Source organism: Symphalangus syndactylus, chromosome 3 (assembly GCF_028878055.3).
Source record: "Symphalangus syndactylus isolate Jambi chromosome 3, NHGRI_mSymSyn1-v2.1_pri, whole genome shotgun sequence".
In the NCBI taxonomy this organism is placed as follows: Eukaryota; Metazoa; Chordata; class Mammalia; order Primates; family Hylobatidae; genus Symphalangus; species Symphalangus syndactylus.
The window spans coordinates 58,281,436-58,308,596 of NC_072425.2; the positions used below are offsets into that span (position 1 = coordinate 58,281,436).

General features: G+C 45.0%; 1 protein-coding gene across 4 annotated transcripts in view; it reads left to right on the forward strand.

The window, feature by feature from the left end:
- The first annotated feature begins 206 nt into the window (after positions 1-206).
- The window catches only part of GOLM1 (golgi membrane protein 1), a 72,898-nt gene continuing 45,943 nt past the window's right edge, over positions 207-27,161 (forward strand). Inside the window, exons 1-3 of one of the 4 annotated variants that reach the window (XM_055272086.2) lie at positions 207-383; positions 21,259-21,408; positions 23,000-23,179. In XM_055272086.2, coding sequence (XP_055128061.1) covers positions 21,280-21,408; positions 23,000-23,179 — 309 coding nt within the window. In that variant the 5' untranslated portion in view covers positions 207-383; positions 21,259-21,279. Of the gene's footprint in view, positions 384-848; positions 999-21,258; positions 21,409-22,999; positions 23,180-27,161 lie in introns of those variants that run through there. The other 3 variants (XM_055272084.2, XM_055272085.2, XM_055272083.2) reach the window with 3 other exon arrangements.

Here is a 27,161-nt window from a genome sequence, read left to right on the forward strand (position 1 = left end):
AAGTGGGACCCTGGTACCTAAATGCTCTAAAAGGTCCCCAAATAATTCTAATGGATGGCAGGTGCTGCCAGAGTTAAGAACCATTGCTTTAGAATTTTCTAGCATGGTTTCCCTGTAGGTCATTAGTTTTGTGGCATTCTCTCTAGGAGGTACGGCCTCATAGGGCTTCTCAAACATCAGTGCGCCTGAGCGTCACCTGAGGCGCTGTTTCAAATGCAGCTGCCCAGGCTAGAAGATCACACCCGAAGGCGTCCGGGAATCTTCACTTTTTCCGTTGCTAGTAGTGGAAGGGTCACAGACCAAACACTAAGGCCTGAGCGGTGACAACTGAGGCGAGATGATGGTCAACAGGGAATGCCTCGTGGGAGAAAAAAGACAATTTTGTGAGTATAAACCCCCTAAAAACCTGTTTTTCGTTCGCTTCCTTCTCTGGGCAGTTTTGACCCAGACGACTTTTATAAAGAAGGTAACGTGAGTGTGGCGCTGGGTGTGGTTGGCTGTTCGGGAACATTCCCTCGGGGCGGAACGTGAGATGGGGGCTCCCCCTAGGTACCCTTTCCCCATCGCCGCTTCCCCACTCCGCGCTGCTGCTCAGGCGCCAGCTCCCGCGTCGGAAGGGGCGATGGGGTGGCCCGGGGGAAGGGGCAACGCCCAGCGGCGGAAACAGAGAGCACGCTGGCGTTCCTGCTCCCGCCGAGAGACGGCCACTCGCTGGGGCGCGCGCACCGTGGAGCCGGGAGTCCGCGCGGCTCCAGCAGCCCCTGCCTCGCCTCTCCGCGCTCGCGGCGCCGCCTCCTCCCTTCGCGCCGCCGGCGCTGCTCGGGGGCGGGGCCTTGCCGCTGCGGAGGCCGGGGACGCGGCGGCGCTGGACGCGGAGGCGCGGGGCGCACGGCGCGGAGCCGGCCGAAGCTCGAGGCCGGCGGCGGCGGGAGAGCGGCCCGGGCGGCCTCGTAGCGGGGCCCCGCATCGCCGAGCTGCGGCCGGAGCCGCGAAAAGAGGTGAGTGGGCGGCGCGCGGCCCCAGGCTGCCCGAACCGCGGTCCATCGCTTCCTCCCTCCTTTGCCCAGGGCCCGTACCCAGCGCCCCGAGACTTCGCGTCGGTCCCCAGACCCTCCCCGCAGCTTGCGCCGGGGCTGCAGCCTTCGCTGGCTGCGCTCGGGGCTGGCTCCGCACCTTCCTGCACCGAGTAGCCCTCGGCCGCCCGGGCCCCTCGGCTCGCTCCCCAAGGCCGGGCGCGCGGCCCCCTTGCCCTGAGATGAGGGGCCTCGCGAGGATTCCCTGCCCTGCAGTCTCAGGCGATGCGGGGCCTTTCTTTTTGTTCTGAGCTTTGTCACGCGCGTCGGCATCCAAAGTCAAAAGCGTGCACCCCCTAAGTAGCACTAGTTCCAGTTCTGCAGCGTGATTTGCACGAGGCGCGGGGGGGCTGGCTGAGCCGCCAGTCTCTCGGCTCCCGCCTCCTCTTCCTCCCCCTCCAGCCCTAGGCGCGCTCCGGCCGCCCTGGGGTCCACGTTGCCGCTGGGCCTCGTGGCTGGTGACCCCGGAGCTTGGCGCCTGGTCCTCCCGCCGCGCGGCCAGAGCGCGGCTGCATCCCGTTCTCGCGGATGCTCGGGGTTTTCTCGCATACCTGGGTTTCCACCTTTGCAAACGTGGAGGATCCACACAACTTTGCCCTGCTGTAAAAATCAGATCCCATTTAATATTTTTAATGATTTGCTTTTAAGAAACAAAATGTGAAGAATAACAATTTTGATGAATTTTTTTAGCAAAACTTAAGGATTGTTTGAAATACCACGATGATGCTGGACAATTTCAGATGTCCCACAGCCAGATTTGCAAAACTAAACTTGTGTGACTTGCACAGTTTTGAGGTTTCCTTTGTCTGATTTGGGGTCCCTAGGTCCTACATTATGCAAATTATTGAGGAACATTTCTAGGGCCGGATTAGTGAGATATACAATAACCTGATGAAGTATTTAGCAGCGCTTGAGTGGCTTTGTTTAGCTCATGACCATCAGGTTGGCTCAAATCTCAGTTTTAGTATTTCTGAATTTTGGAGGGCATGGGACAATCTCTTGTCAGTTTTTGTGGGTCTCCAAAGGCATCCTGGTTTCTTCCAGTTGTGTTATAAAAGATGAAGCTAAGCTCATTACTTTCTAAATAGAAACTAGTAAGTTGCTAAGACTTACTGTTTTTAGGCCAGACACTCAATTCTTAAGGTGTCAATGAACAAAAATTGAATTGTTAGGATGTTTAAAGAGGTTAGCTTTTAAGATATATTTTGTTCTCCTATGGAGAGGTTATCCGATTTTCACATTTTTTTAAAAGTTAGTTTTACAGGAAAACGAAAGAAATGAGAGGAAAGGAGTGCTGAGGGTGGGGCCAGGAAATTGTGGTGACTTGGATATTAAGGGCCAAGGATACCATCTGCTTCCTAATGGCTGGTTTAGGTCCAGTTATTGATGGGAAATGAAAAGATTTTGTATTTACATTCCACCCGCTGTTGTTGTTGAGGGCTGGGCAGAAACAACAGTTAGGACAGCTGACCGTAGCAGGCCTAGGGCTACCCGGGTTTATTATGGCCACCTTCCCCAGGAAGGAGGGAACTGCTACCCTTATCCTGTGAAAGTGCGAGCTGGCTTTCTGCATTGGAAGGACAGAGGGCAGAACCTGGGGAAAATGCGTCTGTGTGGATCAGTAGGAAGGGTGGAGCATCCCTTTAGGCAGGTGTGCTGAGAGGAGACAGGTGTCAGTTGATGGGCACTATTGGTGTGAGGGAGCTTGAAGGCAGCGTGGTCCCTGAGGTCCAGCCGCATTTCTCAAAGGACCTGGGGTGGCCACTGGGGGCGGGGGAGCGGTGTTCTGTGCGTTTGGCTTAAATTCTGCAGCATTATTGTTATTACTTGTTTTTTCTTAAAATAAAAAATAAGTTGCCCTATGAAAAAAGATACATTTCTTTTTCAGTGACCTAATGTGAGAAATAACATTCGTAATTGGGATTTTTTAAAAGCACTTCTGTTTTCGTAAAGCAAAACAATTTTTTAAACATTTGTAAGAAAGTAGAAGGAACAGAAGGAATGGTGCTACTATGCTTTTGCTCTCATCTTAGAAAAGGGCGAATGATACTTCACTTGCTCCCCAAAAACTGTTCTTAAAGATCATGGTGGTTTTCTGGACTTTTCAAGTTATTGATGAAGTTACATTAAAAGAGAGACTTGTCTCCAAATTTATGAAGTGTTTCTTAAATTTCCAGAGAGTGTTTCCTTTCTTTCACACAGATATTTGTCACGCTTTCAGGAAAAAAAAAAAAAAGTCCGTGCCTTCTCAGATTTTTACATTTTGATCTTATTTTCCTTTAAAACCCTTAAGCGCTTTATTAGTAGGACTTCCTCTTGCTAAGATTTTGAAGATTAGTGCCTGACAGAAGAAAGTACATATATAAATACTATATAATATGATTATAGTTGTTTATATTGTAATTTGCTATCCTTTCCCAACTTTTTTGATGTTTCTCGGTAATAAAAAAACTTGAACACTCTCCTGTATGTGCATTTGCTGCTTATTTGTAAACTACATGTATTTGTTGTTACAGTTATATTGTATCTCAAGGCCCAATATACACATAGGGCTGGATTTGTTGTTAACAACATTAGAAGTAGAAACCCTGTTTTAAATACTCTTTCTCTTAATTTTAAGTATTTTGGGCCTGTGTCTTGTCAGATCTGATTACATCAGCATAGTCTCTACTTCATGAAGTATCTCATGCAAGGCTGACTCAGTACAGAGCTTTGCCAGCCATGGTATTTTGCTCTCCTGTGTTTGCATTTATTAGTAGAATAAACAGACCTCTGACTTGGTAGGTCTGGGGTGGGCCACAAAATTTGCATTTCTGACAAATTCCAAGGTAATGCTGATGCTGCTAATATGGGGACCACACTTTAAGAACCACTGAACTACAGCAGGAGTTGGCAACCTGTTTCTGAAAAGGACCAGATACTATTTTAGGTGTTGAAGACCCTATGGTCCCTGTCACAACTACTCAGCTCTGCTGTTACAGCCCAATAGCCACAGACAATATGTAAATGAATGGGCATGGTTCTGTTCCAATAAAACTTTATTTATGGATACCGAAGTTTTAATTTCATGTAATTTTCGTGTGTCATGAGATATCCTTTTATTTCCAAACCAAAAAAAAAAAAACCTATCGAGCAATTATCATGTGGTGTGTACTTTATTGCCATTGTAATTTTTAATCCTCACAACAAAAGGTTTTACAGATTTAAAGTCTCATGTCACTGCATCCTAGAACATGGGGACAGTAGTAAGCCTACTTCAGTGGACTTTTACAAGGATTGAATAAGATAGGGGGATTATACAACTCACCAAAATTTATGCAAATAATAAGAAAGCTAGGATTAAAACTCCCTTTGGCCTGACCCCCGTCCATTCTTTTCCTAAGCCACACTGCCTCAACCGTACTGCTAAGGAAGCACTCAGAATAACGGGTAGCTAAACTGACATCTAATGTCACTTCATGGTGTCCAGATTCTCCAAGGAGCACTGAACCAGGAGTCACCTGCCAGGTCAGTCTCCGTCCCTCTATCAGTAGGTCTGCGTGCGGGTTGGGGAACACTGCAAGTTTCAGCTGATTCTCAGTTCTTCTTGGTTTTCAGCCCTGCTGGGCTCTTTTGGGTCTTCCCCACAGGCAGCCAGGAATATGTGGAGAATTTATCTCAGCCCTTTGAAGCACTCTCTCATGAAATATTATTCTTTTAACTTTCTTCAGCCATTGAAAATATAAAAACTGGCTGGACGCGGTCGCTCACGCCTGTAATCCCAGCACTTTGGGAGGCTGAGGTGGGCAGATCACCTGAAGTCAGGAGTTTGAGACCATCCTGGCCAACATGGTGAAACCCCATCTCTATTTAAAAAAAAAAAAAAGGAAAATACAAAAATTAGCTGGGCGTGGTGGCATGTGCCTATAATCCCAGCTACCTGGGAGGTTGAGGCATTCGAATCACTTGAATCCAGGAGGCGGAGGTTACAGACAGCTGAGATTGCACCACTGCACTCCAGCCTGGGTGACAGAGTGAGACTTCGTCTCAAAAAATAAAAAATAAAAAAATAAAATGTAAAAACTTCTTAATTTGTGGGCAGTGTACAAAAATAGATGGCTGGCAGGATTCGGCCCTTGGGTTGCAGTTTGTGACTTAAGGAAAACAGCTCCTACTAAGATGTATTCTTTTTCTTTTCTTTTTTTTCTTGATGGAGTTTTGCTTTTGTTGCCCAGGCTGGAGTGCAATGGCCCTATCTCGGCTCACCAAAAGCTCCGTCTCCCAGGTTCAAGCGATTCTCCTGCCTCAGCCTCCCAGCTATCTGGGATTACAGGCATGCAACACCATGCCCTGCTAATTTTGTATTTTTAGTAGAGACAGGGTTTCTCCATGTGGGTCAGGCTTGTCTTGAACTCCCTACCTCAGGTGATCCATCTGCCTCAGCCCCCCAAAGTGCTGGGATTACAGGCGTGAGCCACCGCGCCTGGCCCAAGATGTATTCTTTTTTAAATATTTTTTTGTAGAGACATGGTCTCCCTGCATAACATTGCCCAATTGCCCAATCTGGTCTCGAATTCCTGGGCTCAAGTGATCCTCCTGCTTCAGCCTCCCAAAGTGCTGGGATTACAGACATGAGCCACCATGCTGGCCCCAGGATATATTCTTGACGGTGGTTCCACCTTTCAGAAAATTTCAAAACAGGAAGAATTTGATTCCCTAGTTCATATCTACCTCGCTTTTTGGTGTTTCTACCACCTACCACTATACATTCATTTTAAAAGTTTTAATCTTTAGACACTGTCAGCTTCCAGCATTGGGGAAAAGATGGTGTTCATTTTGGGGAAGTGAGAGGAAGAGATCCTGTGTATTTCCTAGTAAGTTTTTAAAGTAATTTAAGCAGAACACAGTGACCTTGGCCATTTAATCCCAATGGGTTAGAGGCAGAGTTGACAAACTGTCTAAATGGTCAGATGGTAAATGTTTAATCGTCGTAATACCCTATGGGCAGAGTTGGTCTGTGGGTAGGCCTCTGTCTCAACTATTCAGTTCTACTTTGTAGCCAGAAAGCAGCCATAGGCAGTATTTATGGCTGCGTACCGTAAAACTTTAAAAAGCAGGCCCGGATCTGGCCTTCGGGCCATAGTTGGCTCACCCCTGGCTTAGAGACATTCTTGGGACAGGGTGGAATATTTCCAAGCCATCAGAAAACTTGGTGACTGATTCTTTCCCGGACTCCAGGCTGCGTCGGGGTGTGCTCAAGTCTGTTTGCTCGTTGCAGTGACTTCTGAACTTCCTGCTGAGCCGCTGGGGCCATTCCTCTGAGAAGGAGTAGAGGTGTGGTTCCACCACTGTTTGGAGAAGCCCAGTTTCTGCGTGATGTTGGTCAAACATGCTAATCTGACCCGATTGCTCCTATATATTTGCTTTTCTGATTAAAAGCCATATATGAAAATAAGGAAATGTTAAACATAATATTTAACTAGGAAGGGGTCAAGGGGCTCGTGTATTTGGCATGCTGTCCATTTTCATATGCCTTTTCTTTCTTTTTAAAAAAGTAATTAGAAGTCTTTGTTAAATTACAAACATTTTGTCTTACAAGCAAATAATAATTTTAACCAATAGGTTGAATTTTTAAATTAATTAAACCAGTAGGTAAGAATATGCAGTTTTTTTCTTTTCTGATTTATCAAGTGATTTTTTTTTTTTTTTTTAGACAGAAATCTTGCTCTGTCACCCAGGCTGGCGTGCAGTGACGCAATCACAATTCACTGCAACCTTCGTCTCCTGAGTTCAAGCAATTCTCATGCCTTAGCCTCCCAAGTAGCTGGGATTACAGGTGTGTGCCACCACACCCAGATAATTTGGGTTTTTTTTGTTTGTTTCTTTTTTTTTTTTTTTTGAGGCAGAGTCTTGCTTTCAGGCTGGAGTGCAGTGGCGCAATCTCAGCTCACAGCAACCTCTGCCTCCCAAGTTCAAGCGATTCTCCTGCCTCAGCCTCCCAAGTAGCTGGGATTATAGGCGCATACCACCATGCCTGGCTAATTGTATTTTTAGTAGAGACAGGGTTTTGATATGTTGGCCAGGCTGGCCTCAAATTCCTGACCTCAGGTGATTGCCTGTCTTGGCCTCCCAAAGTGCTGGGATTACAGGCATGAGCCACTGCGCGCACCAAAAACACACCACTTGTTTTCATTTTGGGAAAGCCTGGAGCCTCACAGAGTTTAGCTGATTTAAGTTAATCATTTTCAGTATGTTGGAAGCTTATAATCAAGTGTGAGACAAACATTCTGAAGCTTAAAATGAATATTAAATTAATATATCTGGTTGGCGCAGTATATCACTCACCCACTTCCGTCTCATCCCCAATCCAAATAAATTCTAACGTGGGAGAAGGGAGAGTGTCAGATGTATTTGACCACCGTAAACTCTGCCTCTGAGTTCCTGCCCTCAGCCTTCATCAATCTTGATCATTTCTTGCCAGTGTCTGTCCCTTATCCTTCAGCAGCAAGGGTTTCTACAGTCCTGGAAGCCTGTTAGGAAGCACCTTGCAGGCCTGAAGCCTCATTGTGTTACTTCCCTTCCTTGTGTCACTGTTTACCTGGGCAGCCATGCTCCCATTTGGAGCCCAGGGCTCTCCTAAGAGTGCTGTCTAGACAGCTGCTCACCTTCCTGGCCAGCCAAGCACTGGGTGACAGTGAGGGGCTTCCAGGATTGTACGACTTCCAGGACTGTTTGAGGCTTGGCTTCCTCAAACCTTTTTCATAATATGATCCTGGTCTGAAATGTCCACTGCCTCAGTGGCATCTGTAGGTCAGCCCCAGGTAATGGCAGGTACTGCTGTTTTAGTTGGTGGCAGAGTCAGGAGAAGGAAAGAAGAGGGCTGGTTGCTATAAAGTAGAATGGTTATGGAAGGAAAACATGCATCACTGTTTCCTCATAAAATGGAAAAAAGATTGAATCTAGAAATGATTTGTTATTCATCTTTCCATCCCTAATAATTGTAAACATTTGTTGAGCAATTACTATGTGCCAAATGTAGCTCTAAGCGCTGCTCACTCAACTCACTGAATTCTCATAAAAACCTTGTGAGCAGGACAGTGAGGCACAGGCAGGTCCTGTGTCCCCTGAGTGGTAGACCCAGGGTCAGACATGGTTGTGGGGTTCCAGTCTTGGGGTTCCTGAGTGGCGGAGCCAGTGTCAGACATGGCTGTGAGGTTCCAGTCTGTGGGGTTCCTGAGTAGTGGAGCCAGGGTTCAGACATGGCTGTGGGATTCCAGTCTGCTCTTAATACCACCCTGAGCTGCCTGATGTGAATACAGCACCTGACTCATGGTAGCTGCTCAATAAATTTTTTATTGGCTGTCTAAAGAAAAGAGAATATTAAATGATTATCTGTACACTTCCCTTGAAGTGAGAATCAAGTTTATTTTCTGTTTTCAAACTTATAACCCACCCACTGACTTACGTCTACTAGAATAACAAAAGGCCTTGCAAGGGTCACATCTAAAAGTATTTTGTCAAGCCATGTGCGGCGGCGTGTGCCTATGGTTCCAGCTACTGGGAGACTGAGGTGTGAGGATTGCCTGGGTCCAGGAGTTCGAGGCTGCAGTGAGCCATGATTGTACCACTGCACTCCAGCCTGGGTGACAAGATTCCATCTCTTTAAAAAAAAGTATATTGTTAGAAAATTTAGTATATAACAAATATAGTTGTTCAATGCAGTAGGTAAAAATAGATTATTCAGTAAAGGGCCGTGGCAGAACTGGCTTGTCACTACAGGAAAAAAAAAGCTGCATTCTTTGTATTTCCTTACTTCTGCATTCTTTGTATTTCCTTACTCCTTACATCAAAAAGGAATTTTAAATGGATGAACAATTTAAATGTAAATATGAAACTGTACATTGGAAAAAAATGTGGGTAAGTGTGTTTATAAACTTAGAATAGGAAATGCCCTTCTAAATATAACAATAATCGAGAAGTAATAAAGGACTGACAAGATTAGGTTATTTAAAACAACAATAGAGTGGCCGGCAAGATGGCCAAATAGGAACAGCTCTGATCTGCAGCTCCCAGCGAGATCAACACAGAAGACAGGTGCTTTCTGCATTTCCAACTGAGGTACCTGGCTCATCTCACTGGGACTGGTTAGATGGTGGGTGCAGCCCACAGAGGGTGAGCAGAAGCAGGGTGGGGCGTCACCTCATCTAGGAAGTGCAAGGGGTTGGGGAACTCCTCCCCTAGCCAAGGGAAACTGTGAGGGACTGTGTCATGAGGGACAGTGCACTCTGGCCCAGATACTATGTTTTTCCCATGATCTTTGCAACCCGGAGACCAGGAGATTCCCTCAGGTGCCTACACCACCAGGGCCCTGGGTTTCAAGCACAAAACTGGGCGGCCATTTGGGCAGACACTGAGCTAGCTGCAGGAGTTTTTTGGTTTTTTTTTTTGGTACCCCAGTGGCAGTTGGAACACCAGTGAGACAGAACTGTTCACTCTCCTGGAAAGGAGGCTGAAGCCAGGGAGCCAAGTGGTCTAACTCATTGGATTCCACCCCAATGGAGCGCAGCAAGCTAAGAAACACTGGCTTGAAATTCTTGCTGCCAGCACAGCAGTCTGAAGTTGCCCTGGGATGCTCGAGCTTGGTCGGGGGGAGGGGCATCTGCCATTACTGAGGCTGGAGTAGGTGATTTTCCTCTCACAGTGTAAAGAAAGCTGCCAGTTCGAACTGGGTAGAGCCCACTGCAGCTTGGCAAAGCCACTGTGGCCAGACTGCCTCTCTAGATTCCTCCTCTCTGAGCAGGGCATCTCTGAAAGAAAGGCAGCAGCCCCAGTCTTATAGATAAAACTCCCAGCTCCCTGGGACAGAGCACCTGGGGGAAGGGGTAGCTGTGGGCATAGCTTCAGCAGACTTAAATGTTCCTGCCTGCCAGCTCTGAAGAGAGCAGCAAATCTCCCAGCACAGTGTGCGAGGTCTGCTAAGGGACAGACTGCCTCTTCAAGTGGGTCCCTGACCCCTGTGCCTCCTGACTGGGAGACACCTCCTAGCAGGGCTTGACAGCTCACCTCATACAGGAGAGCTCCGGCTGGCATCTGGTGGATGCCCCCCTGCGACAAAGCTTCCAGAGGAAGGAACAGGCAGCAATCTTTGCTTTTCTGATGCCTCCATTGGTGATACCCAGGCAGTGTCTGGAGTGGACGTCCAGCAAACTCCAGCAGACCTGCAGCAGAGGGGCCTGACAGTGAGAAGGAAAACTAACAAAGGAATAGCATCAACAAAAAGGACGTCCACACAGAAACCCCATCTGAAGTTCACCAATATCAAAGACCAAAGGTAGATACATCCACAAAGATGAGGAAAAACCTGCACAAAAAGGCTGAAAATTCCAAAAACCAGAATGCCTCTTCTCCTCCAAAGGATCACAACTCCTCACCAGCAAGGGAACAAAACTGGACAGAGAATGAGTTTGATGAACTGACAGAAGTAGGCTTCAGAAGGTGGGTAATAACAAACTCCTCCGAGCTAAAGGAGCATGTTCTAACCCAATGCAAGGAAGCTAAGAACCTTGAAAAAAGTTTAGAGGAATTGCTAACTAGAATAAGCAGTTTATAGAAGAACATAAATGACCTGACAGAGCTGAAAAACACAGCACAAGAACTTTGTGAAGCATATACAAGTATCAATAGCCAAATCAGTCAATCGGAAGAAAGGATATCAGAGGTTGAAGATCAACTTAATGAAATAAAGCCTGAAGACAAGATTAGAGAAAAAAGAATGAAAAGGAATGAACAAAGCCTCCAACAAATATGGGACTATGTGAAAAGACCAAACCTATATTTGATTGGTGTACCTGAAAGTGACGGGGAGAATGGAACCAAGTTGGAAACACTCTTCAGGATATTATCCAGGAGAACTTCCCCAACCTAGCAAGACAGGCCAACATTCAAATTCAGGAAATACAGAGAACACCACCACAAAGATACTCCTCGAGAAGAGCAACCTGAAGACACATAATTGTCAGATTCACTAAGGTTGAAATGAAGGAAAAAATGTTAAGGGCAGCCAGAGAAAAAGGTCAGGTTACCCACAAAGGGAAGCCCATCAGACGAACAGCAGATCTCTCTGCAGAAACCCTACAAGCCAGAAGAGAGTGGGGGCCAATATTCAACATTCTTAAAAGAATTTTCAACCCAGAATTTCGTATCTAGCCAAACTAAGCTTCATAAGCAAAGGATAAGTAAAATCCTTTACAGACAAGCAAATGCTGAGAGATTTTGTCACCAGCAGGACTGCCTGACAAGAGCTCCTAAAGGAAGCACTAAATATGGAAAGGAAAAACCAGTACCAGCCACTGCAAAAGCATACCAAATTGCAAAGACCATCGACACTATGAAGAAACTGCATCAACTAACGGACAAAATAACCAGCTAGCATCATAATGACAGGATCAAACTCACACATAACAATATTAACCTTAAATGTAAATGGACTAAATGCCCCAATTAAAAGACACAGACTGGCAAATTGGATAGAGTCAAGACCCATAGGTATGCTGTATTCAGGAGACCCATCTCACATGCAAAGACACACATAGGCTCAAAATAAAGGGATGGAAGAATATTTACCGAGCAAACGGAAAGCAAAAAAAAAAAAACAAAAAACCAGGGGTTGCAGTCCTAGTCTCTGAAAAAACAGACTTTAAACCAACAAAGATTTAAAAAGGGCGTTACATAATGGTAAAGGAATCAATGCAACAAGAAGAGCTAACTATCTATCTATCTATCTATATACACACTTCAAAAAAAACAATGAATCCAGGAGCTGGTTTTTTGAAAAGATTAACGAAATAGATAGACTGCTAGCCAGACTAATAAAGAAGAAAAGAAAGAAGATTGAAATAGACACAATAAAAAATGGTAAAGGGGAGATCACCACTGATTCCACAGAAATACAAACTAAAATCAGAGAATACTATAAACACCTCTATGCAAATAAACTAGAAAATCTGGAAGAAATGGATAAATTCCTGGACACATAAACCCTCCCAAGACTAAACCAAGGAAGAAGTCAAATCCCTGAATAGAACAATAACAAGTTCTGAAATTGAGGCAGTAATTAATAGCCTACCAACCAACCAAAGCCCAGGACCACACAGAATCACAGCCAAGTTCTACCAGAGGTACAAAGAGGAGCTGGTACCATTCCTTCTGAAACTATTCCAAACAATAGAAAAAGAGGGACTCTTCCCTAACTCGTTTTATGAGGCCAGCATCATCCTGATACCAAAACCTGGCCTAGACACAACAAAAAAAGAAAATTTCAGACCAATATCCCTGATGAACATCGATGTGGAAATCCTCAATAAAATACTGGCAAACCGAATCCAGCAGCACATCAAAAAGCTTATCCACCACGATCAAGTCGGTTTCATCCCTGGGATGCAAGGCTGGTTCAACATATGCAAATCAATAAACGTGATCCATCATGTAAACAGAACCAATGACAAAAACCACATGGTTCTCTCAATAGATGCAGAGAAGGCCTTCGATCAAATTCCACACCCCTTCATGCTAAAAACTCTCAATAAACTAGGTATTGATGGAATATATCTCAAAATAATAAGAGCTATTTATGACAAACCCACAGCCAATATCATACTGAATGGGCAAAAGCTGGAAGCATTCCCTTTGAAAACTGCCATAGACAAGGATGTCCTCTCTCATCACTCCTATTCAACATGGTATTTGAAGTTCTGGCCAGGGCAATCAGGCAAGAGAAAGAAATGTATTCATACAGGAAGAGAAGAAGTCATATTGTCTCTGTTTGCAGATGACATGATTGTATATTTAGAAAACCCCATCGTCTCGGCCTAAAATCTCCTTAAGCTGATAAGCAACTTCAGCAAAGTCTCAGGATACAAAATCAATGTGCAAAAATCACAAGCATTCCTATACACTAATAGACAGCCAAATCATGAATGAGCTCTCATTCATAATTGCTACAAGGAGAATAAAATACCTAGGAGTACAACTTACAAGGAATGTGAAGGATCTCTTCAAGGAGAACTACAAACCACTGTTCAAGGAAGTAAGAGAGGACACAAACAAATGGAGAAACATTCCATGCTCATGGATCGGAAGAATCAATATCGTGAAAATGGCCATACTGCCCAAAGTAATTTATAGATTCAATGCTATCGCCATCAAGCTACCATTTACTTTCTTCACAGAATTAAAAAAAAAAAAAAAAAACTTTGAATTTCATATGGAACCAAAAAAGAGCTCATATAGCCAAGACAATTCTAAGCAAAAAGACAAAGCTGGAGGCATCATGCTGCCTGACTTCAAACTACTACAAGGCTACAGTAACCAAAACAGCATAGTACTGGTACCAAAACAGATACATAGACCAATGGAACAGAACAGAGGGCTCAGAAAGAATGCCGCATATCTACAACTATCTGATCTTTGACAAACCTGACAAAAACAAGCAATGGAGAAAGGATTCCCTATTTAATAAATAGTGTTGGGAAAACTGGCAAGCCATATGCAGAAAACTGAAACTGGACCTCTTCCTTACACCTTATACAAAAATTAACTCAAGATGGATTAAAGACTTAAACGTAAGACCTAAAACCATAAACACCCTAGAAGAAAACCTGGGCAGTATGTGGGCATGGGCAAAGACTTCATGACTAAAACACCAAAAGCAATGGCAACAAAAGCCAAAATAGACAAATGGGTTCTAGTTAAGCTAACGAGCCTCTGCACAGCTAAACAAACTATCATCGGCCGGGCGCGGTGGCTCACGCTTGTGGTCCCAGCACTTTGGGAGGCCGAGGCGGGCGGATCACGAGGTCAGGAGATCCAGACCACAGTGAAACCCCGTCTCTACTAAAAATACAAAAAAAAAAAAAAAAAAAAAAAATAGCCGGGCGCGGTGGCGGGCACCTGTAGTCCCAGCTACTCAGAGAGGCTGAGGCAGGAGAATGGCGTGAACCCGGGAGGCGGAGCTTGCAGTGAGCCGAGATTGCGCCACTGCACTCCAGCCTGGGCGACAGCGAGACTCCGTCTCAGAAAAAAAAAAAAAAAAGAAACTATCATCAGAGTGAATAGGCAGCCTACAGAATGGGAGAAAACTTTTGTAATCTGTCCATCTGACAAAGGGCTAATATCCAGAATCTACAAAGAACTTAAAGTTACAAGAAAAAAAAAACCATCAAAAACTGGGCAAAGGATATGAACAGAGACTTCTCAAAAGAAGACATTTATGCAGCCAACAAACATGAACAAAAGCTCATCATCATTGGTCATTAGAGAAATGCAAATCAAAACCACAGTGAGATACCATCTCACGCCAGTTAGAATGGTGATCATTAAAAAGTCAGGAAACCACAGATGCTGGAGAAAATGTGGAGAAATAGGAATGCTTTTACACTGTTGGTGGGAGTGTAAGTTAGTTCAACCATTGTGGAAAACAGCGTGGTGATTCCTCAAGGATCTGGAACCAGAAATACCATTTGGCATAGCAATCCCATTACTGGGTATATACCCAAAGGATTATAAATCATTCTACTATAAAGACACATGCACACATATGTTTATTGCGGCACTGTTCACGATAGCAAAGACTTGGAACCAACCCAAATGCCCATCGATAGACTAGATAAAGAAAACGTGGCACATATACACCATGGAATACTATGCAGCCATAAATGAGTTCATGTCCTTTGCCAGGGACATGGATGAAGCTGGAAACCATCATTCTCAGCAAACTAACACAGGAACAGAAAACCAAACACCACATATTCTCATTCATAAGTGGGAGCTGAACAATGAGAACACATGGACACAGGGAGGGAAACATCACACACCAGGGCCTGTGGGGGGGTAGGGGGCTAGGGGAGGGGTAAGCATTAGGAGAAGTAACTAAATGTAGATGACAGGTTGATGGGTGCAGCAAACCATCATGGCACATGTATACCTATGTAACAAACCTGCACGTTCTGCACATGTATCCCAGAACTTAAAGTATAATAAAAAAAAAAAAAAAAAAGTAGAACCTTCAAAAAAAAAAAAAAGCTTTGGGCAAAATTTCTATAAAGTAAAAGAATAGATGAATAATTGAAAAAAATTATTCAAATGAAGGACCAAAGATTGGTTTACCTTTAGCCGACAAAGAGCTTTAGCAAATCAATAAGATGAACACCCCAGTTTAAAATTGGGCAAAGAATATGAAAAGGCATTTCACTAAAATAAACATGCAGATGGCCAATAAATGAAAAGACACTCATTTATACTCATAATTAATGTGCTTGAAAATATCACTAATGAGATTGCCAGGCATTAAAAAGTTTGTTTTCTATGTTGTTATGTCAGAAAACAGGCATTCTCTTGCTGCAGAAGATTGTGATTAAAACCCCTATATGAAAGAAGGAAATTTTTTTTGTAGGCCTAACTATCTTTTTGTTTTTCTGGGACAGAGTCTCACTCTGTCGCCCCCAGGCTGGAGTGCAGTGGCACGATCTCGGCTCACTGCAACCTCTGCCTCCCAGGTTCAAGTGATTCTTCTGCCTCAGCCTCCTGAGTAGCTGGGACTACAGGCGAGCACCACCCCTGGCTACTTTTTGTATTTTTAATAGAGATGGGGTTTCACCATATTGGTGAGGATGATCTTGAACTGACCTCATGATCCGCTTGCCTTGGCCTCCTAAAGTGCTGGAATTACAGGCATGAGCCTCTGTGCCCAGCGAGAGGAAGGAAATTTTAAAGATATTAATATTTAACTAGAAGGTTCAAAGGCTCATGCATTTGACAGGTTGGACCTGTTTTGGATATGGTTAGGATCTATCAATAATTTTTATATAGTTTAGACTCAAGGAAGGGTTGGAAAAATAGTACATATAGTTCGTATATACCCTTTACCCTGTTTCCCCTTAACCGTAGAATTTATCAAAATTAAGAGATTAACCTTGGCAGTATCTTTTTAACCGTACTGGCCAAGTGTCTTAAAGAATGTCTGACGAGTTGACTTCCTCTGAGTTTTCTCCTAATAAGATTGAGGTTATGCATCCCTGGCAGGAGACTGTAGAGGTGCCGTGCCCTCCTAGTGCGCCATGTCAGGGGGTATGTGATGTCAATGTGCCTCATTATCAGGGATACCAAGCTTGAACATGTGGCTAAGGTGGCATCTGCCAGGATTCTTCATGTAATAGAACTGTTTTTCCCTTTGTAATTTGCCAACTATTTTGGAAGAGAGAAGCTCTATCAATATTAAAAACATACATTTTTGACCCAGAAATAGATCCACAGGGATGTGATTTATTTCATCTTCTGCAAAATGGGGATGATAATGCCCCCAAAGCTGATACGAGCCCCTGTATTGAGCACTGCCTCACAACAGTAAGCTCGCTGTTGGTTCATCTCAAGCTCCTTGAGCCCAGCTAGGTTTGGAACTCAGGACTTTTTTCAGAATTCAGGTAACATTGGGCATTTATTATATATTATGTGACAGCCCCAGGAGGATCTAGGACAGCACCGCATACTCAAACACTCATCTTTCTGCAGTGAAATGTATGAGCATTCACATGAAGGGAGGAAGATAAAGACTGTAAGTAGCTTCAGATAAGTTCTGATCAGACCTTGATCTCAGTTCAGGTTTTGTTGCTGGAAAAGTTTTTAAAAATGTCTGAGTTTTTAGAGACCGTTTTGGATTTCAAAGTTGTGAATAAGGGACTGTACACATAGGTAAGAGTTCATAAACACAGAGATGGGTGCACAGTTCCACATCTGCAGATTAAACTAGCCGTTCAAAATGTAGTTAAGCCTGGCTGGGCATGGTGGCTCAACACCTGTAATCCCAGCACTTTGGGAGGCCGAGGCAGGCAGATCACTTGAGGCCGAGAATTCGAGACCAGCCTGGCCAACATAGTGAAACACCGTCTCTACTAAAAGTACAAAAAAACTAGCTGGGTGTGGTGGTGGGCATCTCTAATCCCAGCTACTCAGGAGGCTGAGATGGGAGAATCCTTTGAACTTGGGAGGCGGAGGTTGCAGTGAGCCAAGTTCGTGCCACTGCACTCTAGCCTGGGTGACAGAGCAAGACTCTATCTCAGAAAAACAAACAAAAATTAGGCCTACAGTGGTTGCATCTGTACTGAACATGTATAGACTTCTTTGTCATTAGTTCCTAAACATATGGCTTAACAGCTAATGACATAGCATTTACATTGTACTAAGTATTGTAAGTAATCTAGACATGGTTTAAAGCTTAGAGGAGGATGTGCCTGGGTTGGATTCACATATTATGCCATTTTATATAAGAGACTTGAACATCCTTGGCTTTTGGTGTCCTCGGGGGGTCCTGGAACCAATCCCCAGTGAATACTGAGGGACAGCTATGTAAGGCTGTTATGGTAGCATTGTTGGAAATGAGCCTGGAAAACCTTGACTGTTTCTCTGTAGGAGATCAGTTAAGCAAATCTTGGCACACAGTGGTGCCCTATTCAGCCCTTTGAAAAGAATGGAGCAAACCATAATGTGCTGCTAAAAAAGGGAGGCAAGATGTGTTACTAAGAAATAAACAGCATTTGCAGAATAGTGTGAATGGTGTGATCTTGTTTGGATTAAAATAAATATATTGATGCTTATATATGCATCTAGAAACATCTAGAATAGCGGCTATACATATGAATCACCTGGGGAGGTTAAAAAATACCAATATCCGGGCCTTGCCCTAAACCCCATTGAATTAGAAATGCAGGGGTGGGGGCCAGGTGTGATGGCTCACACCTGTACTCCCAGCACTTTAGGAGGCTGAGGCGGGAGGATCACTGAGCCCAGGAGTTTGAGACCAGATTGAGTAACATAGTGAGACCCCATCTCTACAAAAATAGAAAAAATTAGCTGGGCATGGTGGCACACACCTGTAGTCCCAGCTACTTGGGAAGCTGAGGTGGGAGGATCACTTGAGCCCAGGAAGTTGAGGCTGGGATCACACCACTAGGCAGCTATTTCAGCCTGGGCGACAGGGTGAGTGTGTCAGCCTGACTGACAGAGTGAGACCCTGTCTCAAGAAAAAAAGGAAAGAAGAAATGCAGTGGTGGAGCCCAGGTATTGATATTTTAAAAAGTGTCAGGCTGAGCGTGGTGGCTCACGCCTGTAATCCCAGCACTTTGGGAGGCCGAGGCAGGCGGATCACGAGGTCAGGAGATTGAGACCATCCTGGCTAACACGGTGAAACTTTGTCTCTACTAAAACTACAAAAAATTAGCCAGGCGTGGTGGTTGGCCCCTGTAGTCCCAGCTACTCGGGAGGCTGAGGCAGGACAATGGCATGAACCTGGGAGGAGGAGCTTGCAGTGAGTCTAGATCGCGCCACTGCACTCCAGCCTGGTGACAGAGTGAGACTCTGTCTCAAAAAAAAAAAAAAAAAAAGTGTCCCAGGTGATGCTGATGCCCCTTGAGTGTTGAGGACCACTGGAATAGAAGGACCCAGATGTTAGAAAATGTTATCCCTTTCCTTTGGAGTAGGATGAGGGGGATGTAATTTATCCTTTTTTATTTTTTTATTTTTTGAATCAGAGTCTCACTCTATTGCCCAGGTTGGAGTGCAGTGGTGTGATCTTGGCTCACTGCAAGCTCTGCCTCCCGGGTTCAAGCTTTTCTCCTGTCTCAGCCTCCTGGGACTACAGGCATGCGCCACCAGGCCTGGCTGATTTTTGTATTTTTAGTAGAGATGGAGTTTCACCACGTTGGCCAGGCTGGTCTCAAATTCCTGACTTCAGGCCATCTACCTGCCTTGGCCTCCCAAAGTGCTGGAATTACAGGCATGAGCCACCGCACCCAACCAATTTATACTTTACTGTGTGTAGTTTCCTATTTTTTCCTTAGCAAAAGCCATTTGGAAAAGTCCTCACCACCCCCTCTTGTGTTTGTACTTTTATATTTTAAAAACAAGGTTAGCTGGGCGTGGTGGCTCATGCCTATATTCCCAGCACTTTGGGAGGCCGAGGCAGATGGATCACCTGAGGTTGGGAGTTCCAGACCAGCCTGACCAACATGGAGAAACCCCATCTCTACTAAAAATACAAAATTAGCTGGCCATGGTGGCGCATGCCTGTAATCCCAGCTACTCGGGGAGCTGAGGCAGGAGAATCGCTTTAACCCGGGAGGCAGAGGTTGTGGTGAGCCGAGATCACACCATTGCACTCCAGCCTGGACAACAAGAGGGAAACTCTGTCTCAAAAAAAAAAAAAAAAAAAAAAAAAAGTTAAGGCTGGGTGCACTGGCTCATACCTGTAATCCCAGTACTTTGAGAGGCCCAGATGGGAGGATCACTTGAGGTCAGGAATTTGAGGCCAACCTAGGCAATAGTGAGACCCTGTCTGTACAAAAATTGTTTTAAAAAATTAGCTGGGCATGGTGGCCCATGCCTATAGTCCCAGCTACTTGAGAGGGTGAGACAGGAGGATTATTTGAGCCCAAGAGTTTGAGGCTTCAGTGAGCCACAGTTGCGCCACCGACTCCACCCTGGGCAACAGAGATCCTGTCTCTAAAATAAACAAACAAAAATTTAAAAAAATTTAAGAGTCAAAAAAGAGACTCTTGTGATCAAAATGAGATACGATAGGACAATGGAGACACATTTTCAGCAGATCTGTAGAATCTTCTAGAAGTTTCTTATTTCTGAGCTTATGCTTCTTGAGTATATTCAGTGCTTGCTGATATCAGCTGATAATTGAAAGAAAAACGTTGTTTCCCCTTTCATCCTGAGAGGCCAGAAGCTGGTAAGACATGATCACAGGTCAGAATTTCCACCCATGGGAATTCTGGGGTTGCTTTATTTTAGATGATTCTGCTAGATTGCTTCTTTATCCCCTGGCAGGCCCCCATACTAGTAGCTAGCTGTTAAGAAAGAGGAAGCCTTTTGATGACCCACCTGAAAAGACCACAGGGTGAGGATCAGCTCTCCCATGTTCTCACTGGTGAGAACTGGGTTTTGCAGGTGAATCCTTGGCGGTCTCCTCTTCCTTCCCCATCCCTTGTCTTTTTTTCCCCACCCTCCCCTTCCCTTTCCTCCTCTGTTGCTAGACACCCCTTGTGTAAAAGGCTCTCTGTGCTCAAAGGCTGTTTGTTGCAGTGCAGCCACTCTCACTCTGATAAGGTTCTGTTTTATCTGGCTCGGGAAAAGCCATTTGGAAAAGTCTACTTTCCTTGTTCCTAGAGACCAGTGCTTGCATCCAGGTAGACCTGGCTTTGAATTGAAGCCCATTAACAAAATTTATGGCATCTTTCTTCTAAGCTGTATTTTTTGTGCACTCTGTAGCTCTCACACAGAGGCACTGTGTTTCCTAACATGAGGCGTACGATGCAGCAGTTGCACAGATACGGTCCCTAAAGTGAGAAATGAATGTTCGAAAGACAAGGTGCTCTCGTTTGGCATGGAATGAATGCCTTGTTTCCACCTCAAATCCTAAGATGGAACACATTTTTCCTGGTGACTTCAGGCAGATGGCACACCTCCCACTTCCGTTGTGTGTCATGAAGGAGGAGACACTCCTATAGCCAGGGCTGTGCCTGAATAATGATGTACATGGGGGGAGTTCACGTTCACCTCCAGAATGGGTTTCCTGCTTTGCCTGAGAAATGCTTTAATTGGGTATCATTAGTAATCCTGTCAAGGGTAAAAAAAAAAACCTCCCTAGTTAGGAATCAAAGCAAAAAGCTCTCTCTGAGGAGTAATGAGGAATATAGTCTTTCTAATATGATGCGGAAACACTTAATATTTGTTATTGGTGTTTACAGAAATGATTACTTCTCAAACATTGCTGTTTACAGAAATGATTAATTCTCAAACTATGCCGGGAAGATGAGTATGGTAATGATTTTACAGGGGAGGAATCTGAAGTGTAAGAGGAATCATGTCTTGCCCCAGGTCTCTAGCTAATCTGTGGCAGGTTTTGGGGCAGTGCCTGCTCCTCTGAGCCTGTCCTGGGAGCTGGCCACACTGCCCTGGGTGCACAGCACCATGGGCTCTGTGCATGCCGTCCACATACTCTTCTCCGTCGACAGCTTTGCACGTCAAGGAGGAGCTACCAGCCCATGCTTCCTGGCAAGACCCCTCTCCTCTTGGTTGTAAGGCTGATACGGTCTGCTTCAGAGATGATAATACTAGTATTGATGTTTATTTATTTGCTTTTACTTGGCAGATTCTCAGTGCTGATTTTGAGATGATGGGCTTGGGAAACGGGCGTCGCAGCATGAAGTCGCCGCCCCTCGTGCTGGCTGCCCTGGTGGCCTGCATCATCGTCTTGGGCTTCAACTACTGGATTGCGAGCTCCCGGAGCATGGATCTCCAGGTGTTTTGTTTTGTTTATTGTTATGTTTATTTTATGTTTATGTTTTGTTTATTTTGTTATGATGGGGTCCCAGGGGTTTGTTGTTTCGTGCCAGCCAGGGCGTTTTGTGCAGGGCACATGCTTGTAAGGTGAGTTTAGGACTCTGCACACCCCCACAGCCCTGGGCCAGACCCCAAGCAGCTTTGGGTAGGAGAGGTCCCCTCTGTGGTTGTGTAGGATTGCGGTTGTGGTATCCCTCCCTGCCTTTCCTGTGAGTTAGCAGCATTCATTTGAGCTACTGGGGTGGTTCTGGGAAGACAGCTTGCTTATGTACACTGGCCATAGTCCGTTGTTTGCGGTCCTCCGGTGCACAAGATACCGAAGAGTAGTATTGGAAGTGTGCTTGGATGATGGGTATAAGAAATATGTTTTTAAAGGTACCAATCTTTATCTTCATCACTTAACGATAATAATAATTTTAACTTCCTCATTTACCATTGCAGTCATGGGTCAGGTACAGTGCTGAGCAGTGACAAAGATGCTCCTTGATTGAACTTGAGTCGGGCCCTTCTGAGCCATCTTCTTGACTAGGCCTTGATCTTGGCCCCTCCCAACTCTCACTCCCTGTCTTTGGCCTGTCCAGCCCAGTCCTAGCAAAGGATCCCGCTAAGCCATCCTTCTACCCCTGATCCTTGACCACGTTCCTCATCCCTACCCTTGCTGTCTAAGTCCTTGGCCTGCATTTAGCAAGAATCTTGTTAGGCCAGTTTAACAAGAATCTCCCTACTCTGGGGGCAATTTCCATCCACTGACTCCCCGCACTGTGCTCGTTGGCTATAAATCCCCAGCTGTCTTTGATGTGTTCAGCGTTGAGCACAATTTCCCTCTCCTATTGCAATCGTTTTGAATAGTCTTTCTTACCATTTTAATAAATGTCAGAATAATTTCTCTTTCACAGTACTTTATACAAATTATCTCCTTTTGTGCACAAACCCTACAAGGTTGAGACTTGACTTTCCTCATTTCACAGGGGGTCAGACTGAGGCACAGAGAGGTTGAGGTGGAGCAGGGGTTCCAACCCGCATGGGCTTAGCCGTGGCACCCCAGCCCGTCTGCGTTCTGTCCTGTTCTCACACTTACCCTCCTGGGCTTGTACTCCCTGTGTCTCAGCTTCCACGGGAGCTCCTGTTCTCTGGGCAGATGAGGTCTGCTTGTCTGGAGTTGGAGAACTGAATCTGTTTTCAGAAATTGTGTCTGCTAAAGAGTTGTTAAGTGCTTTGTTAGCAGCAAAGAAGAACTAAATATTTGAGCATCATCTCATGCCAGGTAAAGCATGAGGCATTCTATGCACTTAGCACATTTAAGCCTCACAAAAGCCCAGTGGGAAGTGTGGTGTGAGTGCACGGAGCCTTACTTCACTTACAGAGACCATTTTTCCAGAAGAAACTGCTCCAGCTTCTATCCAGTTGACTTAAAACACAGCCTTGGGCACTTGTGTGTATGAGACTGGTACTGGCCATGGGCCCCAAGGTGGTCTTTGTGGAGGGCGCTCAGGTGGTCCAGGCTCCGCAGGTAACTTGGCATCAGTCCTAATGCCACGGTCTCCTTGTAGACACGGATCATGGAGCTGGAAGGCAGGGTCCGCAGGGCGGCTGCGGAGAGAGGCGCCGTGGAGCTGAAGAAGAACGAGTTCCAGGGAGAGCTGGAGAAGCAGCGGGAGCAGCTTGACAAAATCCAGTCCAGCCACAACTTCCAGCTGGAGAGCGTCAACAAGCTGTACCAGGACGAAAAGGCAAGGCCTGCTTTGTTTCCTCTCAGCTCTTTTTTAAGGGATGGTGTCTACATTGTCTGTTTCTTCTTGGAGAGAGGATGGGCAAGCGGCTGGGTTTAGATTTATGTAATTATGTGGAAAGAGCCTATTGATCAAGCTTTGGGCATTCTCCCCCTTTCCCCTCCAAGTCCCTGGCTGGGCTTTCAGTGAAGCCTTTTGCAATGGTAATAAACGGGAGAAATGCAGAAGAACAATTTCAGATTCATCCTCCTATTGGCTTTTTTTTTCCTCCTGTTGGTTTTTTTTTTCTTCCCACTTTCTACAAACATGTATTAAATACCTACTCTGTGCCAGGCCTATGCCAGGTGCTTATATCTCACAGAGGAATAATATTTGTGCCCTCCAAGTATCTAATGGAGGGGAGGAGAGGCAGACTCTACTAAATACTAACAGAGAAAGTAGGGGACTGCACACTGGCTTGTAAGCTAAGAAAAAACCCGACAAATCCTGCGTAGATTAAAAGGCACCTTCCTGCTAATTAAAACATCTAAGCTTTATGTGTTTTTTTTTTTTTTTTTTTTTTTTTTGAGATGGAGTTTGGCTCTGTCACCCAGGCTGGAGTGCAATGGCACGATCTTGGCTCACTGCAACCTCTGCCTCCTGGGTTCAAGCAATTCTCCTGCCTCAGCCTCCCAAGTAGCTGGGACTACAGGCATGTGCCACCACACCCAGCTAATTTTTTGTATTTTTAGTAGAGATGGGATTTCGCCATGTTGGTCAGGTTGGTCTCGAACTCCTGACCTCAGGTGATCTACCCGTCTTGGCCTCCCAAAGTGCTGAGATTACAGGCATGAGCCACTGCACCCAGCCTGAAAAATTTGGCTTTTATAATGCATGTACCTCTCTGTCTGGAGTGGCTAATTTATTGGAAGAATGTTGTAGCTCAACTTCCATTATCTTGAATTGTCTCCGAAAATGAATTATTTCCAGGAAGGGACTCAGACTTTTCTCACATAACTGATTTAAAATGCAAGAAGTACTTTTTTTGTTGTTTAATTTGCAGAGTACTTTCCTATATTTGCAAGCTCATATTTCTTTTCTGGGAATTGTGCATAATGTTGTTGTGATAAAGTGCTTCTTTATGTTTCTTTCCTTTTCTCACTGGTGAGATATGCTTTTTGTGCTCCTGAAATCCCCTTTAACCTCATCTCTCAAAAAGACAAAGAAAAAAGAGCATCAAGTAGCTATTTGAAAAGAGAGTCTGTTTCCACAGTTTTTCTCTTTTAGAACATGTGATATAAATGTCTTTTCATTTTGGTGAGCAAGGGTGGGTTCTCACATCAAACCTTAACTGCAGGAGGATTTTAGCTGTGGTTTGGTGGTAGGAGGCATGGAATTTGTGAGTCAGGAAGACCCGGGTTTAAGGTTTCCTCAGCTGTGTGATTTTAGGCAAGTCACTTAAATTCTCTGGGTCTATTTTCTCAACTGTCAAGTGGAAATGAGAAAGGAATCTCACAGGGTGCCTATGCGGATTGAAAGGGATAATATTTTTAAAGCGTTTAACCCAGTGCTCAACACAGAATGAAAGCTCAGCAGCTGGTGGTTGGTATTATTACACCTAATTGTACCAATGGCAGTGGAGGCTGTGATCACAGCAGCAGTGGTGGGTGCAGTCATAAGCCACCGCAGCAGCGGTGATAATGTTATCTCTTTCTGTATGGACTTTGTCTTAGTCTGTTTAAGGCTGCTGTAACAAAATATCATAAACTAGGCAGCGTATAAACAACAAATATTTATTCTCACAGGTCTGGAGGCTGGGAAGTCAAAGATCAAGACGGGGCAGATTCATCTGGTGAGGGCCCACTTCCAGGTTCATGGATGCCTTCTTCTTGCGGTGTCCTCGCCTGGTGGAAGGGGCAAGGCAGCTATCTGGGGCCTCTTTTATGGCACTAATCCCATGTGTGAGGGCTTGACCCTCAGAGGCCTCAGCTCCTAACATTATCACCTCCATTTGGTATTTGGTGATTTGGTTTCAATGTGTGGATTTTGAAGGACACCCACACTCAGACCATAGCAGATTTTTTTTTTCCTCCCAAATTGAAACCACGAAACCAAATTGTGCTAGCTTTAAAAAGAGTTAGGAAGACACCGAGGGAGGTGGAATCAAGAGCAAGCAGTGTGGTGGGGCTGTGGAAGGAGAACGATGACAGGCACCACACCAGCCACAGGACTGAATGTTTCCTGAGCCTATGCTTGGCCAGACGTGAGGCTGAGCATTTCACAGGGACTGTTTCATGAATTCCTCCCGGCAGTCTGATGAGATTGGGGCTCATATTATTAGTGAACGGAAGCTCAGAGAGTTAGCAGCTGTCAGCCAGGATGACACCTAGAGAGCCCCCCAGGCCAGCCTCCACCCCTGCACGCTGGCCTTCTTCCTTCAGTGTAGACACAACTTCTTGCCTGCCCACACCTGAAGGGCGCCAAGGTGGAAGGGAGGGGGGATGGAGGAAACCAGATGGGCTTGAGCTGGTTAGTGCTGAAGCTGGTGATGGGTACGTGGGAGTTCAGCATACTAGCTTGTTTACCTTTGTCTGCATTAAAGACTTCACAGTAGAAACTTTAAAAACATCTTCTTTATATCTTCTTCCAAAGACCGCTGTGTTCTAACTAGCTCTGTTTTGGCTACATGGATGGGCTGATCCTTCACCTAAATACTTTTCTCTACATTGTCTGTCTCTTTTTTTTTTTTGTATCTTAGAAGGTTGGCATTTGTGGTTAGAAATGGAACAAGGCTCCTTAAAAAAGTTTTAAAGAACCATGGTGATTCTCAGCCATGGGAGGAGCTGGGGTGTGGGGACCTGTGGCTTGGGGTGGTTTGCAAATGACACCTGACCTAGAGATTTCCCTGACTGTCTCTGCCAGCGTTCCTCACTTCAGGCAGTCACTGTCACTCTGGGTGGGTGTTGTATCCCTCAAGTGCGGGGCTGGACAAAAGCTTGAAAACCAAACCTATCATCAGGGAAAATGTGAACAAACACCTGTTCATAATGAAATTACTGCTTTGGGTAGGCCCTGTCTGATAGAATTTTCTGTGATGGCAGAAGTGTTTATAGTACAGTAGCCACCAGCCACATGAGCCTAATGAATACCTGAAATATGGCTATTGGGACTGAAGAACTGAATTTTATTTAATTTTGTCTAATTTAAATGTAAATAGACAAATAATGGCCTCATTGGACAGCACGGGTTTGTGTGGTTGGCAGAAGGCTGGGGAAAGCCTTGTTTGGGCCTCTGAGTCACAGGGAGCCATGTTCGTCGGTGGAGCAGAGGGCAGAGTCTGAGTCTCCTGCGGTTCCTTGGTGCCTTTCCCCCTTCTCTGTAAGGTTCAGAAGTAGTGTGGGCAATTGCGCAATGGAAGATGAAATCACCTTCGGCCTGGGAAGTTGTGCACCCCCCTGAAAGTAAGTCTCCGCAGCTTGCTGGTGTTCTCACGCAGAATGATCTGTTCAGCTTATCAAATCAGCTTTTGTTTACACCCCAGCTTGGGGTTTTGATCTTGTTATGGAAGTTGTTTCAGAGCAATCCATCCTCGCCTGGCTGCTTATGATAACCACCTGCAAGCTTATGAACAAAATACAGATTAAAAATATACACTAGATCAGACTCTCTGGATGTTTGGGCTCAGAATATAGAATTTTTTTTAAAGATCTCACACATACATAGACATACACACACATTCATACGTGTACTTTTTTTTTTTTCCTAAATTTCCAGACCACTGTGACACAGCCAGCTGATCCAGAAACTGGTGATTGAGATCAAGTGTTTCGCAGAATTGCACTTTTAAAAATAAAAATGCATTGTCAAGGTTATCTTTTTTTTTTTTTTTCAGTTTCCTTTTTACCCTTTAATGAAGTGATTTAAAAATTAAAGGACATTGTAATTAAGAGGTATGCAGTCATGTGCCACATACGATGTTTTGGTCAATGATGGACCCATAAAA